Here is a 15,722-nt window from a genome sequence, read left to right as displayed (position 1 = left end):
GGTGTCTCCCAGTATAGAGACACTGGTATACAGACATTTGGTACACCTTGCAGGGTACCGCAGCTCCTCTCTGGGCAGGTCAGATAACTGTGCTCTAATGCTGGATGCTAGAAAGAAGCAACTTCTGGTTAAGTTTTAGCCATATCTAATGGGTTTTCTAGTCCATAGGGTGAATGGAAAATTATATAGCTCTTCTAGGGGTGGGTCTGCCCAGCATTATTTGTTTTGCCCATACTTAGTGGAAGTAAACAGCCAGGTTAGCACACTATTGCCTTTCTAGATAAAACTATTGCACCTTATCACTCCTACATGCTTGGGGGACACTATTGGTGCCACTCAGGTCCACTAAAAAAAGGCAGTGCTTTTGCTACAGTTGTGTCCACTCTACAGTAATGTACAGGTACTGCCTCTAATACTTTATGTTTAATTAGTATACAGGAAGAGAGAAAGAAAATACTTCAATAAATCAGAATTCCAATATCACATGATTACTTCCTGATATTTTTTCTCTCTATTCACCTTTTACCCTCCCTCTATCTCTCTGAATGACAAAACATGACACACAGCTTGCATTTAGTTAATTCTCTGATTGTGAAGGATAAGTGTTCACACAGAAAAGTGTAAATGCACTGTTGCAGAAGATAATATTGTAAGGTACATGTTTAGAGGAGAATTCCCACATAGCATGGCTTTGGAATGAAAGAGGCCAAGATCTGAATTGGTCACAAAGATTAGTGTCCCACACAAGATGTGCACAAGACAGAGTAGCAAGAGCTGGCAGGCTGTGTTGCTGCTGCTGCCCCATGGAGCAGGGAGCTAACTGCAGATGTATTATATCCAGGTTTTGTCACATAAAATTAGCTGGAAAGGCCATGGGGTTGTGCCTCCATGCCCCTGCCTCATTAAACTATTACCTAGCTTGGTATTTGTCTATCAGCTTATGGATAGAGTGATACCTCCCTCCCACAATTTCATATATCAACACAGTGCCTGCATCCAGCCCTGCTTTTCATCACTGATGAGATTCACCAGGAGGAAAATAACTAACTGGCTGTTCATACTAGGAGAGTGTCAGCCCAGTTCCACTTGAGTGTCAGGCCCAGCTTCGAAGTGACTTGGAAGTAAGTACAGGTGTCCTCAATCAGGATGCTCTTCAAGCTGAAAGGCATGGCAATCCTGGAAATTCGAGGGAACAAAACAGATTGCAGCGAAAAAAAGAGTGATGAAATCCTCACAAATATATAGGAAGGAAAACTAGAGTTAAAAGGAACTAAGACATGGGAACGCTCTTTGCAAGGTCAGCCTTCATCTACACAATGCGTTACATCGTCCACTGTGTCCTTTTACCAACCTTAACCCACAACACAACGTATTTTGTCTCTTGTCAATACTACATCAGCCACCTGACTGATAGAAAGCAGCCAAACCCAAGGACCTAAGCCAAAGGTTTATAAACAGCAAGATGCCAATATTGGAAAATGGCCCTCCACATGAGGACACTGCAGGTTATCATCATCCTTCCAGGACTTCTTTGACGGTTGGGATTCACAAACAGCTCTGTTGTTACTCATGTACTGATACAACTCAGACCTACATTACTTTTCCATCTTACCAAGACAATTACCATTCATTTTGCAACAGCCTAGAAACTTAGAAATTCAGAAAATGGCTAGAAGATAGGAGATTTCTTGCCCCTTTGATTTAGGAACAACATATGGGCTTTGGTGCTATAATTACATGGAGTGGTGCTATTTTATATTTGGTTGTTTCTAGAAGGCTGTCAAGACAGTCCATATGTTTGCAATTTTCTCTCCAAAAAGATTGTGAGGGGTTTTCCCAGAGTTGAAGGTTGCCTAGGCCCTTCATAATTATATGCTAGGAGCAGGACTCTGCACTTCTCATGAGGACTGCCCTTAACATCGTGCCCAACTTTCAGCTATTGTTGCATATGATTTTTACTTATGGAATATTTTTACCCTTCTCTTTGTAGTTTCCATTGTGGTTCATTTCGAATTGGAATTAAAGGTGTGGGGTTTGACTTTTAAAAATTCTGCCTTTTTTTGTAAGAAGATCCCAGGGCAAGTTGTGATCTGCAAAGCAGTGCAATTTTCTAGACTAATCTATCTGGAAACAGAAAACTATTCCTAAAAGAACCATCTGTTCCTGAACAGCAACATACAACAGTAGGGTTAGTACCACAGAAATAATGTTTTGAGAAAAAGAAAAACCACTGAGCTTCTACAAAATCGAAACTTTTTTATAAATAAAATGTTGGGGTTTATGTACTCTCTTCCATCCCTCCCTCTCAAATCAAAGCGACATCAAGGAAACCTTAAAATACCTTCTGTTTTCATAGCATACACATTGCTCTCTGCTTAACTTGTTGGTGTTGGTCCCTGGGAGATGTAGTTTTGTTTAAATACTTCTTGCCTCCTCCACCACTACGAGGGGGACTCTTCACAATACCCTGTTCAAAGAGCTGTGAACACCTCATACACAGCCACTGCTTTCCAGCCAGACCACCCAACACATAGTGATAAAAATGCAGCACAGAGCAACAGTACAGTCTTTACTCACTTCTTCCCGTTCACTGTGATTCCTGTCTCCTTCACCTCCAGGACCACTCCATCAATGGTGACAGTGAAGTAGATCAGGAAGCTGCTCTTGGCACTGCGCCTGATCTGAATGTTAAAGTCCTGGTAGCTGTCATTGCAGTGTGAAGCGAAGATGTATGTGCAGGTTCCAGGAAAAGTAAACTTTACATGGTCAAATGTATGGAAGTGGAAATTCCCCCAGGTGGCACATTCACTCCTACTGACAGTAGAGACCTGGACTAAAGGAAAAATCATAGTAGGGGAGCTTAGAAATTCTCCCCATATGAGGCGCTTACCCTTTTGTGGTTGAAAAACATTAAAGGGGCAATTTTCAAAGGCAAAAATGGTAACTCCTGGAAGATACAAGCCTGTGGGAAGAAGTTTCATCTCACTGAACTTTTGAAGTCCATGACTTTTGAAGTCCAGAGATACCTGCAATGTGAGCAGATTAGCCCAGTCTTCTTTGAAGTTAACAGTGAGAAGCAGAAGAGGTTCAGCTTTCTGATCTTACATATTTGCCTAGCAAGAAGATGCTGAAAACCACAGGCATCGCTCTGTTGTCTAGAAAGGCTGTGTCTATATTTATGCTGTAGACATATTTACACTGTAGATATCTAAAGTGAAGTGAGGAGAGTCCCATTCTGGATGTCTAAATCTCATTTAACTCAGGCAAGACTTTGGTCCAAAGTCTTGTATTGAGTCCTTTGCAGGAGAAATCACAGGTGGCATGACTTTACAGCAAAGTGGCAGCTGCTAGTCTCAGTGGTTGAGGCCGCTACCAGCTTCAGCTGTTGGCTAAGAGATACTTGGTTTTTCTTCTCAACCAAAACTCACTTTTTGTACCTCTGTCAAAGGTATAGATACATACTCTAAGTGCATATAAGACATTACTTCAGAAAGCAGTTTTCACACCACTGAGCTTCACAAAGAAAACATGAATCACCTTGAATTAAATTACATACGCTTGCTACTAAATGCTTTTAACATTTCTTCTAGGCCCATCTGAAATAGTGACAAATGAAAATGGGAAAATTCTTTGTGTTGTTCAGGTAGCATGTTTAGGAATATCAACATAGCAACATCCACAACAGATCAAATCAAAACCAGTTATTAATTTATTCAGTGAACACTAAAATATTATTAAATATTCCTGCCTAAGAATCAGCAGGGGAGAACAGAGAAATTCAGATCCTTATGTTATAAATGTGCAGCCCAAACTCAAGTGCCCAGTAAGTCCTTGTAGAAACAGCTTTTTAAGGGGACTGCTACTTGTCATAGGTGGTTGCAGCACTGGAGTAGGGCAATTTAGCACTTTTCTACACAGTAGAGAGGGCAAGTGAGAAAGTTTGGCTATTATGGAAGTGAAATTGCTGGAATTACTCAGGCAGCAATAACTGGTACATCAACTGTTTGTGTATTAAGCAGTTGGGAAAAGCATAAGACATTAAAAATCAAACCAGGAGCTAGCAGTACAGCAGACTACAAAAAATGTGATTACTGCTAATGCAGCATTTCATACTGGTCAATCAAGCCTAGCTGGTGATATGGTAAGTACTTCTATGAAGAATATGTGTGAAATGTGTTGAAAAGGGTGTCACCATATTTTTGTTTGGGGTTTTTTTTGGTGCAAACTGCATTCAGAGGGTCTCCTCATTAAGGTTAGTCACTTAGGATATAAAAGAGTTGATACACTACCTAGTAATGAAAGAAAAAAGTAAAATACTTAAATGGTTGACAATAAGGATTAAAATGTACAATGTTTAACAGTATCTGGCATGTCTACAGCCCTTACATGAATATGTTACACATTTTCATTTGTCAACTCTGTTTCTCACCTATGGAGAGCAATATGAAAGCGAGTAATGCAAGAATTAGATTCTTTTCTTACCTATCTGAACTGGTTCTTTGCCCTTGCAAAAACTCCAAATTAGGCAGAAGATCCAAAATGATCTCCTGGTTTTTATTTCCATCTTGCCATGAAGTCGTAACTTGAAAATCCTTTCAGGGAAGTGTTTTTTCTTGGCTTATAGGCAGATTTTTATAGTCCAGGAGTTTGGCATGAGAACAAAACATTGATGGCAGGGTCCCTGAAAGGTGGAGCTTCATTAAAATTTCTTTCAGCCATTCATTATTAGCACCCAGAAACCTCCTCTCTGTCAGACAGGACAGGTATCCAGTTCTTTCTTGCTTTATGGGGACAGAGAGCTGTCTGTTTCTAATTTCCTCTTTTGAAAATAGGTCCCCTCACCTTCCTCCTGTAGTTGTTACTTCTTTGGCAGCAATAGTTTTTCTTTTTTATGACATCTGATTAGTTACAAGCAATCACTGACCTCTTTCAGAGTTTTTCTCTGTTTTGCACATCAGCAGAGTCCCCCAGCACAAGAAAATGTGTTTGTTCCCTCTACTAGCTTTAATGGCAACTTCTAAACAGAGCAAAAAGTATTATCAGGTCAAGGCATAATGCATGGCTTATTTAGAGCAAAATCTTTTGGCAGGAGGGCACTGTCCTTTAAGAAGTATATCCAAAATATCTTACAAAAAGAGGACAGATTTACTGCTTCAATAGACCAGGAAAAAAATCAAAAGTGCAAAAATTCTCACTCTGTACAAATGGAATTTAATCACACCAGTCATGGGGAGTTAATTTATTCTTAATGCACACAGAGGTGGCGGATTCCCCAAACATTGTGACCAAGGGAGCAGTGCCCAAGTCTCGTCACAGTGTAGACCACAGTTCATTCCTGCACCACCTAAATTATGCTGCTGCAAAAGGGTCCCTTGGTGTTCTCAAAGTACTTTAATACCCTACCATACCCATAAAAAAATCCAGTGGGCTCAGTCATGAGCTCCACAGTCCATTGTAGGACATCCTGTCAGAGATTTTGATTTCAGTAATTTTAGAGTCCCTTCTAGAGATTTACTTGCTTTGTTGACACAAACTGAGCTTGCATTTCTTCACCTCATCCGTGCTGTTGGGGAACTGCTCCTGAAAAGAGAGGAAGCTTCTCACCTAGTCCCAGCAAAGCAAACACGGATAACAGACATTCCCACACTTCTAGCTGCTCCTTTTGGGAATACACTAAAGCTAGAGTGATTGCCAGAAGTAAGTGGGCACAAATACAGTTTAAGGTGGACATAGGTTTCCCCCTTATTGCAAGGCCTCAGGTCAAGCCTGCCCATGCACTGGGGAATATGAATGCCTTTTATCTGGTTGGTGGGCAGCAAGCAGGCCCTTGGGAACAGGGTCTTGCTCACTGCTTTACCAAACTTTGTGCTATTGCCAAAGTGGAGTGTCCCAAAGCTGGCCCACTGCTCCCTTCAGCTGCTGCCCTACACAGGTACAAGGTGCTTTGCAGAATTGCAGGTGACAGCATCTGCCAGGTGAAGATTTGCTGTTGCCCTTGCTCTAAAGAAAACCCTGCAGCAGCATGTGAGAGCATTGTGCAGGACATGAAACATGAGTTCGTGTTACCCCTTTGCCACTGTCCATGTCCCATTAATTCCATTGTCAGTCGCACTTGAGGCAGGGCGCTACTGGAAGGTAAAGTCTGTTCTTGAAGCCCTGCCATTTTGGCCAGAATACAGAACCAACAGTCTTTATGGCACTGGTGATGGAAGTCATGGACTGCTGCTGCTTCTCCTTTTAATCACAACATATCTTCCCTCCTGGTCTCTGTCCAAATCCAAAGTAATCTAGGAGAATATCTAGCAGATAAACCTAACCAGGAGAATATAACATTGGAGATATGAGGATGATCTGAAATTGAATACAGTGCAATAGCAACACTCAGATTCAGCAGATTCTCATGATAATTTTCAAACTGAGTTCTTGTTCAGGCCACAGGACAGGGCTAATGGCAGGTGTGGGGAAGGGCTGTGAAGCCTGGGAGGAAAAGCACATAGGTCAGTAGACCACAGATATAGACTAAGAAAGCTTAGTTGGACGTAAAAGTGGATAACTGAAAGATATTAATTTTCCAAAATCGAAGTTAGTGTCAAAATCCAAATGCAGAACTCCGCTGAGATAAAGTCAATGTTTTTTCAATCACTATCCTCTTCCTTTCCAATTCCCACCCAGGCAATCAAAGCAGCTATTTCATTCATTTTGGTATGAGAGTAGAAGGAAGAATCAGATTCTAGGACTATGATTCCTAACTCTGGAGGAAAACCCCTTTATTCCCACTGAGCTGCACAAAAGCAGCAGGAACCATGTATTAACCACTTGCCAAAGATACCCTTCAGGTTGGACTAGTCCTTTGATGACAAACTGATGTTGACCTCTGCAGCTTCCAGTCCTTCGTGTTCTACATATGGGGTGATTCAAGGGAATGCAAGGATGGGCAGAAGGAATGAGCTAAGGCATGATTTCCCCCTGTAAGCCCCACTTAGCACTCAGGGGCCTGGGAAGAACATGAACAGCACCTGTTAAAACTGTTCAAGGAAGAGAGAGAATAAAAAAAGATTCACTGAACCAACATCCACTTATGCTCTACTCAGCAGAGACAGTCGTATCAGTCATCTGGGATCCTCCCCTGAGAAAAGCAAGAGCAAAATTCTACTCAGAGAAACAGGAAACCCAGTGCTCTTGTTCTGTACCTAGCCATTTTCTTACCTCTGCTTGTCTGCTCTGTCATTTGTGCCATTCCTTTGCCATTTCTTGGGGAGGAGAGTTTCTGTCAATGACTAACCAGAGCTGCTGCTTCTGGCTTCTCCACAGATACTGCGGGCTACACTCCTTAGAAATCACTGGTTGCTTCAATCTTCTGCAATGATTTCAGGGCTATTGACAGGGGAAGGATGTTCGCATTCAAATGAAGTTTTTATATTCAAGCGTGGAAACACTGAGGTTTTCTGAAGAAATACATGGAAGCTTTCAGAAGGAAATGCAGACTGACAGGGAGCTTACAGACTGTGTTGATCACTTACCACTGAATCATTGCTATTGGCACACAAGTTATAACTATTCCCCCTGCAGTGACATACTGGGATTAATAACTCTTCCCTTTATTGGACCCTGCAGGATAAGAGGCCTTCCCTCTTCTGCAGCTGTATTAGCAAGAAGAACAATTCCTCTTGGCCCCTTTACAGCCCATTTCATGGATCATTTGCCATTAAAGGGTATGTAATTTTAGTAAATACAATAGGTAAATATTAACTCAGCTTCTTTATCACCACTGACTCACCGAAGATAAGCCATCATGAAGCTGATGTAATACACCAGTGACTCACAAAAGTACTTTTTTTGCTACAAACTTGGTAAAAGACACACTCGAATAGGAGGCATCTGGTGCATTAATGCCCTTCATAGCCAGTTACTGTACTGAAGTCTAGCAGTTGCATTTGTGTCATATCCTTCAGTCAAAAGGTGATTCCATACATACTGTAAAGAGTTATGGCTATCCTGGGTCAGTCCAAGCACTGGGGAGGTTTAGCTTGGAAATCCTCTAACAATCCAGTTCATTTCAGGCAAAACTGGTACTGCTTCTTGAAATGAGTATCCACTATAAGATGGTGCTTTACAAGCACTGTCTGGATAATAACTCTAGAGAAATTATGTGTGCTTTGTAAAACAAATAATGTTAGCTAGGAAAACATTACATTTGGTGTCAGGCACTTTGTGCCAATAATCCACATGATAAAAAACATCCGAAGTGAATTTGGCAAAATACTTTACAAAACTGGTAGTTATAACAATCACTTGTATACTCTAAATTGCCAGTAGAATTAAAGAACAACATGAATTATCCTTTTTAATCCTTTGCATGATATCATAGAATTTAGGAAAGTTACTTTAAAGATTTATTTGATCCATCAGATTTTTATCTACCACACAGTTTGAAACAGATGTCATTAAGTATAAGGTAGTCTGTAGCAAGTAGTGGGAAAGGAGGGAATGGATATCTGTCATTAATTGTCCATTAAAATACATGAAGAATGCCTTCAGTATTTTAATTTTGGTAGGAGGTGGTTGGATGTTTTCTTACATTTTGCCTTAGAATGGACAAAAAGCTCCTTAACCTCTCATCCTGCCATAGGGCTCCTTGACTTTTCATGAACAAATCAAGGAGATTAGTTATTCCTGTTTGCAAGGAATGAGTTCAGCTGCTCTTTTTTGTTTTTCTTTAAGAAGATGTAGATCTTTCAAAATCCATGTACAAGGAGTAATGACATGGCTGATTGGTGTTCGTGCACACAGGTCTCTTTGACCTATTGGCACTTCCTCACGTAAGAGAGACTCCTTGCATAGAAAATCATCTCATCAGGAGGTTGGGCCCTTGAGATTTTCTACTTGAAAGGTTTTTCTTTAAACAACCTTCCTGGTGGAAAAATATGGGGTAGCAGAACAAAGGGAAGCATATGAATTTTCTGCTTTAATAATTAGAATTTTATGGGGTTTTGGCTAGAGCAGATTCTACCTCTTTCTTAAAAAAGCAGTTTCTTATTTCCTGGGTGCCAAGATAATTCAGAAGAAACCACTGCGTGCTTAATACTGAAGTCTCTATAACCTTGAAATTACATGAAATTACATACCCAGTAACCATGTCCAGCAGGACTGAAGGTTACTGCAAGCCGAAAGAAAAGCTAAGACATGAGGCAGAGAACAAGTTAAGGTGGGAAGCTACGCAACATTAGCTGTGGCTGGGGGTTTTTTTTCTAAATTGGACTTAAACTGTGTCCCTGTTAATCCAGTCTAAAACTCTGTCAGACTATTTCTACTGGACTCCTGAGACTGAGATCCTTCCAGCATGAACTATTTATTAATATGAAAATATTTTGTGGTAGCAGCTAAGTTCTCTGTCATTCAAGTTTCAGAGATTGACCTGCCTTGAACAAAGTAGCCACTAAAACTAAAGCAGTTTTGTAGGTGACTGAATACCAATTTTCTTCTAAATTTGAGTGTTTACCCAGAGAGAGGAAAACCAAGGCAAAGGGGACAGTTTTCCCAGGCCTCTGCTTAGCATGTTGTGGAAGGTAGAATTAGCCACCCAAGAACTACCTGCCCTTACAGCTTGCTCAGACTCCCTGTATTTTTAAGGAGAACAATGGTCAGACAGATTCCATAGATTCTGCCAAAAAAGGGCAAGAAGTGCTCAGCTACACTAGTCCAAAGGGACAGGCTATTGAAATTTAACTGCTGTGTCAGGTCACAGGCACTGTGTAAAGCCACATTCCTTGACCACTGTTCCTGTTGCCTTTTGTTACTGCTTAAAAGAAAACTGCATGGAGCACAGGTACTCCTTCTCAGCACCAGCTCTGCCATACTTTCTCTCTGCTTGAGTTTTCTCAAAGTCTTGGGGTAATGAAAGCATCACAATGGTGGTTTTAAATGTTCTAGAGACTAGGCTGTGAAAAGAATTCAAGCATTTCACTTAAGAAAGCTGAAAAACTGGAACATTAAAGGAACATTTGAACATAACAGATTTTAGAAGGGTGACACTGAAAAAGAACTTACTGGCTTTTCCATATTAGTGATGGAAATACGGCTTAGGTAGCCTGCTTGGACCTGTTTGGACCTTAGTCTGGGAGGTTGCCAGTTAAGAACACAGCTGTTTGTGGTAGCCTGAAAAGATTGAGTTAATTTTGCAAATTGGGCCCTGGAAGAGGGCTGCTCAACTTTAAGAACTTGTTTTGCCTTAAAATACCCCCATGCCCCTCAAAGCTTCTGCTGGGAGATGAAATTTCAGAATTTGTATATCAATGTTACAGTTATTTAAATGTATTTCAGTTTTTGTCAGACCTAAAATTCACAAGAATTTTCTTTCCTATGATCTCAGAGTTTTTAATTCTATTTCTGCCTTTTCCCAGTGTCTGAGTTTGCTTTTCTAGACAAGTGCAACAGTGTATAACAAGCACAGTAACTGCACGATTATTTACTTAGGGCTTTGCCTTTGCTGAAGTCCTTTCACTGGGGTTTATGTGCAGAGTTGCATGTGCTCAGTTCAGTGAAGTGTAGTTTAGCAAAGTACACTCAAACGGTAAACATACTGAAAATTTTATCTTACCCTTCCTCTCCCACAGCACAAAATAATACTATTATAGAACATAGATCAGAAAGCAAGGTAGTTATTAGATCAAAAACCCCTACCTTATATTATTTTGGGAAGAATTCTTCTTGGTTTGCATGTGGCTTTTTCCCTCTTTCTGAATCCCATCTGCCTCACCTCAGATAGCAGCAGTGATTTTTCCATATTCCTAACAAGTATTTTCCTTTCTGTCCCTAGTGTTCTCAAAACACTTGTCCAGTAATGCTTCATAAAACAACTGTGCTCACTTTATCAGCAAATCTTCCATTAACTCATTTTTGAATGCGGATGGGATTTCTCACTGTGTTGCTGAAGAGTCCCTGTGAACAACACTGAGTTTCCAGTGCATCTCCAGGTAACTACAAGGAAATAGTTTGAGATTTGAACTATCTTGGAGAAGAAGACTACAACTGGGAATGAAACCCATGTGTTCTTGGGCAGCAGGAGCTGGGACCTTGGGTTTTGGTGCCTTCAAAGGCTATTTGGTTGGAAGTCCTACTTGTCTTCCAAGAAGGCTTCCCCATTTTTCAAGGCAAAACTAGAACTGTTAAGTACTGGGAGAGGAAGAAAAAGAAACAAGCCAAAAAGAAACTCCTTCCCACCCGTGAAAGTGGGAGGCTAGACAGAAAGTCTAGAGGAGATGAACACAGGACTCAGGCATGGAGACAAGATGTGGTCTCTGGTTACTGCTCCCTTTTTGCTACAGTCCAGGAGACAAGGCAATTCCTGGAGAGTAGAGTCATTCTTTGAGGACAGAGACAAGCCCATTCCTTTCCAGCACTAATATTTTTTATGAAGCTGCCAGGGTCCTGCCTGGAAGACAATGGGAGCAGAAGGTTCCACAATCTCCTGAGTCCCTAATGGGCTGACATCACCCTTTCAGAGAGGGTGATGAGAGATATTTCTTCAGTTTTTTCCTGGGTTTTCCAGAACTTGTGGCCTGCAGACCCAATAGCTCTTGCTTAAGGAACAAAATGCTTCCTGGGATGAGACAATATAGATCTCAATTTAATTCCAAGGTTGTTGTGGAGGGGAGCAAAAGTGCTGCTCACTGCCACTACTGCTCTTTGTAGGGATACACAGTTAAGGCTTCTTTCCTTTCTTTCTCTCCCAAGTACTATTCGTGGATTTCTCCACTGGAGAAAGTTTAATCTGTTTGATTTTGTCATCTAGTTCCACTGGAAACGCAGGTGCAAACTGAACCACAAAGTTCTGAGGTGACTAAGAGTGCAGAAAGGGGTGGAGGTTTGACATGTACAGTGTGACCCATAACGGCCAAGCACTTGTAAGTAAGAGTTCTGTGACAGCGTGTGCTTGTGAACCTGCTTATGGGCAGCACTGACCCGGCACCAAAACTGAGAGGGCTGCCATAACCCAGAGCACTGTGACAAACAACACCTCATGGGTGCATGTAAATTTCTGTCAGGATAATTCCTGTCCACTGCTTACTAAGAGCATCTAAATGTCTGTGGGGAGAGATCAGCATTCATTCTTCTGAGATAAAAACCCTCTACGTGATGAAACAGAAACTCCCTTTCAAGGCAGCTTGCTTTTTTGGTATGAAGTGACTTTACATTCTTAGCCATAGACTGCCCTGCAGTGGTGAAGGCGAAATCTGCAGCCTTACTGACTTTAATCCAGGATCTTTAAACTTTCTCATTAAAAAGTAGTTTGCCCATCACTAGAAGGGACAGAAGGAGCCTGTGCTACAGACCAAATGAAAGTTAAATGAAGCAAGGAAGATTTTATATTTCAATGTAAATACAGTGTGCAGCAAAATGCCACTTCTGCCTAGTAATATTTTATCTCTTTTTCATAGGAAACAAGGCAGATTTGATCACACCATGTATCCATCTCTGGAATTTATTTGCTGACTTCAGCCAAATTTAACTGCAAAAATGAAAATCTCAAGGACAGCTAAATTTCAACAGATTTTGAGGAAAGCCGTTTTTGCAAAAGGCTCAAGGAAACATGGTTCCAGTGTCAGCACAGAAATTGTTGGATAACAAAGAATCCACAGAGGAGAGTGACTTTGTAAGTGACCTGGGAGAAAACTCTCAGTCACATCTTACAATGAACATAGAGATAGAAATCCTTAGAAACCCATTAATAAAGCAGAAACTGGGCTTCATTAGTTCTGCAGCTTGCTCTGTAAACTGACAAAACTTCCTTCTTGTTAGATCAGCTACCTCTCCAGCTCCAGAGAAATCTGCTCTCCAATCATGGTATTGTAATGCTGAAAAAAATCGGGAGTTTCACTTTCTGAACATTCTTATCAGTCTTATAAAAAGGCAAAAATTTTATCTGCCTTTTAAGCTGCAGCACAATTGATAGGCTACTAGTAGCGAAAAATGGTGCCACCAATCCTTTAGGTAGCAAAGATGCCAGTATTGAGGTTGGCTATTGCCAATAAAGATTTCATTAATGGAGACAAAATAAAACCAAAAGCATTTTTTTTCACTACAACAGGTGTGGTTTGCCCTCATTGTACTCTAGGATGATTCAAGAGAAATGAACATCTTCCAGTTACCTGCTTCAGCTCCCCTTACAATAAGATAAACAGGCACTCCTTTAGATATGTCCTTTGTTGTGAGACAAATTAATATCAAAAACGGTTATTGTTTTCCATTTTCTGCAGAGGAAGCCTAGGATTACTAGCTCAGTGATGGGCATCTGTTTTGCAAATGTTGGAATTTGGAGAGCTCTTACTACAGGAGTAATTATACATCCTGAAAGCACTGTGAGTGAACTTCACATGGCTGAGGAACTACAGTTTTAGTGAAAATACATAATTGCGATGAACTGAGACAGTTCTAACATGCAGAGCCCTGCTAAAATAACATCTGTTGCTGAACTAGAAGTTCCTCCAAGTCATCTGAATCATTGCATGATGATTATTCATTTTTGGCTTTGTTCTGGCAGACATCATCATCTTCTCTCCCACCTTACAGACTGGGTCTTCTGAACAGCACAATCTTATCAGTTTTTAAGGAGCCAGGAGTAGATATCCCAAAAATTTAGGAAATCACTTGACTTCCTATAACTTGTAAAAGAACTTTTCTTCTCTCTTCAAACTCAAACTCATCAAGAGAGTACAAGAATAAGTACAAAAGCCATGCTTTTTGAAATGTGCTTTTAATCAGTCAGAGAAAATAAGCAGATTTGAAAAGGACCCAAGAGGCTGTGCACTTGGAAGAATACAAATTTGTGTTCTTATTTTGTGCACAAATAAATAGGGCACTGGTCAAATTATTCAGAGAACAAACAGGATACAGTTACTGGGAAAAGTAAAGTTCAAAAGTAGTCAAGGAAGTTAAGAATGGTTCATAGTCCTTTCAGTTAATGATGCCAGGGGTTTTTTGCCTTCATTTTGATGTTAAGCTGATGGCTCTCTTGATCCGGTTCAGAGTGCTCGCCTTGTCATTTTCTTCATTGTTCTGCAGCTCATTGAGTTTTGGGTCTCTGCATTCAGTGTCTTGACAGCTGCAGCTCTCCACGTAGATGTACTTATGTGACATTGAGTGCCCACCAGGGCATTTCAGTACCACGTGCTTCTCAGTGGTGCTTGTTTCTCTGCAGCAGGAGCAGCTGTGATCCATAGAATTGGCCTCAGCAGAATATCTGTTAACACCGAAAATGGCAACGTTACTCTGTGCCAGAAGCCAACAGGAGAGGGTGAAAGCAGGTACAGAACTCCTGTGAGAAGAGCCACAGCTGTGCCTAATGGAAGTGCTAAGCTCATCTGACAGAACAGTGATTAAAAAATGTATATCCCAATCAGGGCAGTGTTAAGAGGAAGGGGAAGCAGCAGCTCTTTCTGTTTCCATCTCACAGCAAAGTATTTTTTGCAGCTTTGTGCTCATCAGCTTCCTAAGCACCTTTCCTAAGCTGAAGAACCTGTCAGTATCAGGCCATAAACTGTGACAAGATCCATCTTTTTCTTGTATTTGTGTGTAGAAGCAACCACAGCAAGACCCTAAGATGATCAGGAATTTCAAACTACTAATAAACTCCCTAGATAATCAGAGTTCCATGTGATACTAAAGATCAGTTTTCATCCATGTAAGGTGCACTGTGGCAGACTCAGTGACAGGCAGTAAGTGACAGTTTCTTTGGTGAGCTAGAGTTGTGTTTTTCCAGTGTTTTAGTAGCTCACTACCAAGTGTCCTACTAACCACTTCCTTATAGCCACTTTTTTGTATATTCTCTCATTTCAGAGAAAAATGTACAATCAAAATACTAACACCATACATAAAGCATTCATTTTCTCATTTCTTTACTGTATAAAAATCATGTATGTTCGAATCTTCCTTTAAAAAGAAGTGTATGTGCATTTCATTTTAGATGTTAACTTTTGAGAAGCAGCTTTTCCACTTAAAATCTTGAAGTCTGGCTGCTCTCTGGGCTCATTCCCACTACAGGAAATAATCCATGTTCTTCTGTGATGATTCCTAGCCAAGGTGGTCTGACACAAAACCAGCTCTTAATGGATGAATAGGCCTTATCACAGCTGTCTGAATCCCTAGGCAATTTAATACACTTTTCTGCTTTGTATTAAGACAAATCAACCAGTCAGTCACAGATTCCATGACTTTATGTCCGTGATTTGGGGAGCAGATAGTTCCAGGTCTTCTACCATTCTGTAGTCTACCTATTTATTGTTCCTTTTATATAAACAAGCTCAGTGCCACCAGGACTTAAATCTCATTGTCTTGTGAGTTTACTTACAGCGAGAAGGTTCCACATGTTCCTTCACATTCCGACAACTCAACTCTGTCCACGGAGCGGCAGCCTTTGTAGATGATAAAGTCTTTTCTCTGGCGCACAGAGCACGGTGTTTGGCTGTCCACAGGGGCACCTACACGGAAAGAGCAGAAAATTCTTTCAGTGAAATAGCTCCAGAAGTCCCTCACACCTCAGAATTCCCTGGGCTTCCCTAGCGCACTGAAAGAATTGCCTTAAGTGGTCTTTCTGCTTCACTTGAAACTTCTCCAGAGTGATCAGACAGTGAAGGCTTGGAATGACAAATATAAATTAAAAAGTATCTATTTAAATACAAATATATCTGGAAAATGCGTTGATTTAAGAAGACAATTCATTCTCT

At 40.8% G+C, this 15,722-nt stretch overlaps 2 protein-coding genes across 2 annotated transcripts in view; both read right to left on the bottom strand.

Annotated features, from left to right (window-relative positions):
- The window catches only part of LOC125327905 (mucin-5B), a 41,988-nt gene extending 37,424 nt beyond the window's left edge, over positions 1 to 4,564 (bottom strand). Inside the window, exons 1-3 of the mRNA XM_048307961.1 lie at positions 4,483 to 4,564; positions 2,578 to 2,833; positions 1,062 to 1,176 (exon numbers count right to left, since the gene is read on the bottom strand). Coding sequence (XP_048163918.1) covers positions 1,062 to 1,176; positions 2,578 to 2,833; positions 4,483 to 4,564 — 453 coding nt within the window. The remainder of the gene's footprint in view (positions 1 to 1,061; positions 1,177 to 2,577; positions 2,834 to 4,482) is intronic.
- A 9,178-nt stretch (positions 4,565 to 13,742) lies between these two features.
- The window catches only part of MUC2 (mucin 2, oligomeric mucus/gel-forming), a 68,913-nt gene continuing 66,933 nt past the window's right edge, over positions 13,743 to 15,722 (bottom strand). Inside the window, exons 69-70 of the mRNA XM_048307470.1 lie at positions 15,347 to 15,476; positions 13,743 to 14,239 (exon numbers count right to left, since the gene is read on the bottom strand). Of these exons, the coding sequence (XP_048163427.1) occupies positions 13,984 to 14,239; positions 15,347 to 15,476 (386 nt within the window). The 3' untranslated portion in view covers positions 13,743 to 13,983. The remainder of the gene's footprint in view (positions 14,240 to 15,346; positions 15,477 to 15,722) is intronic.

This window comes from Corvus hawaiiensis, chromosome 6, assembly GCF_020740725.1.
Source record: "Corvus hawaiiensis isolate bCorHaw1 chromosome 6, bCorHaw1.pri.cur, whole genome shotgun sequence".
Classification (NCBI taxonomy): domain Eukaryota; kingdom Metazoa; phylum Chordata; class Aves; order Passeriformes; family Corvidae; genus Corvus; species Corvus hawaiiensis.
This window is presented reverse-complemented; position numbering and strand designations above follow the sequence as displayed.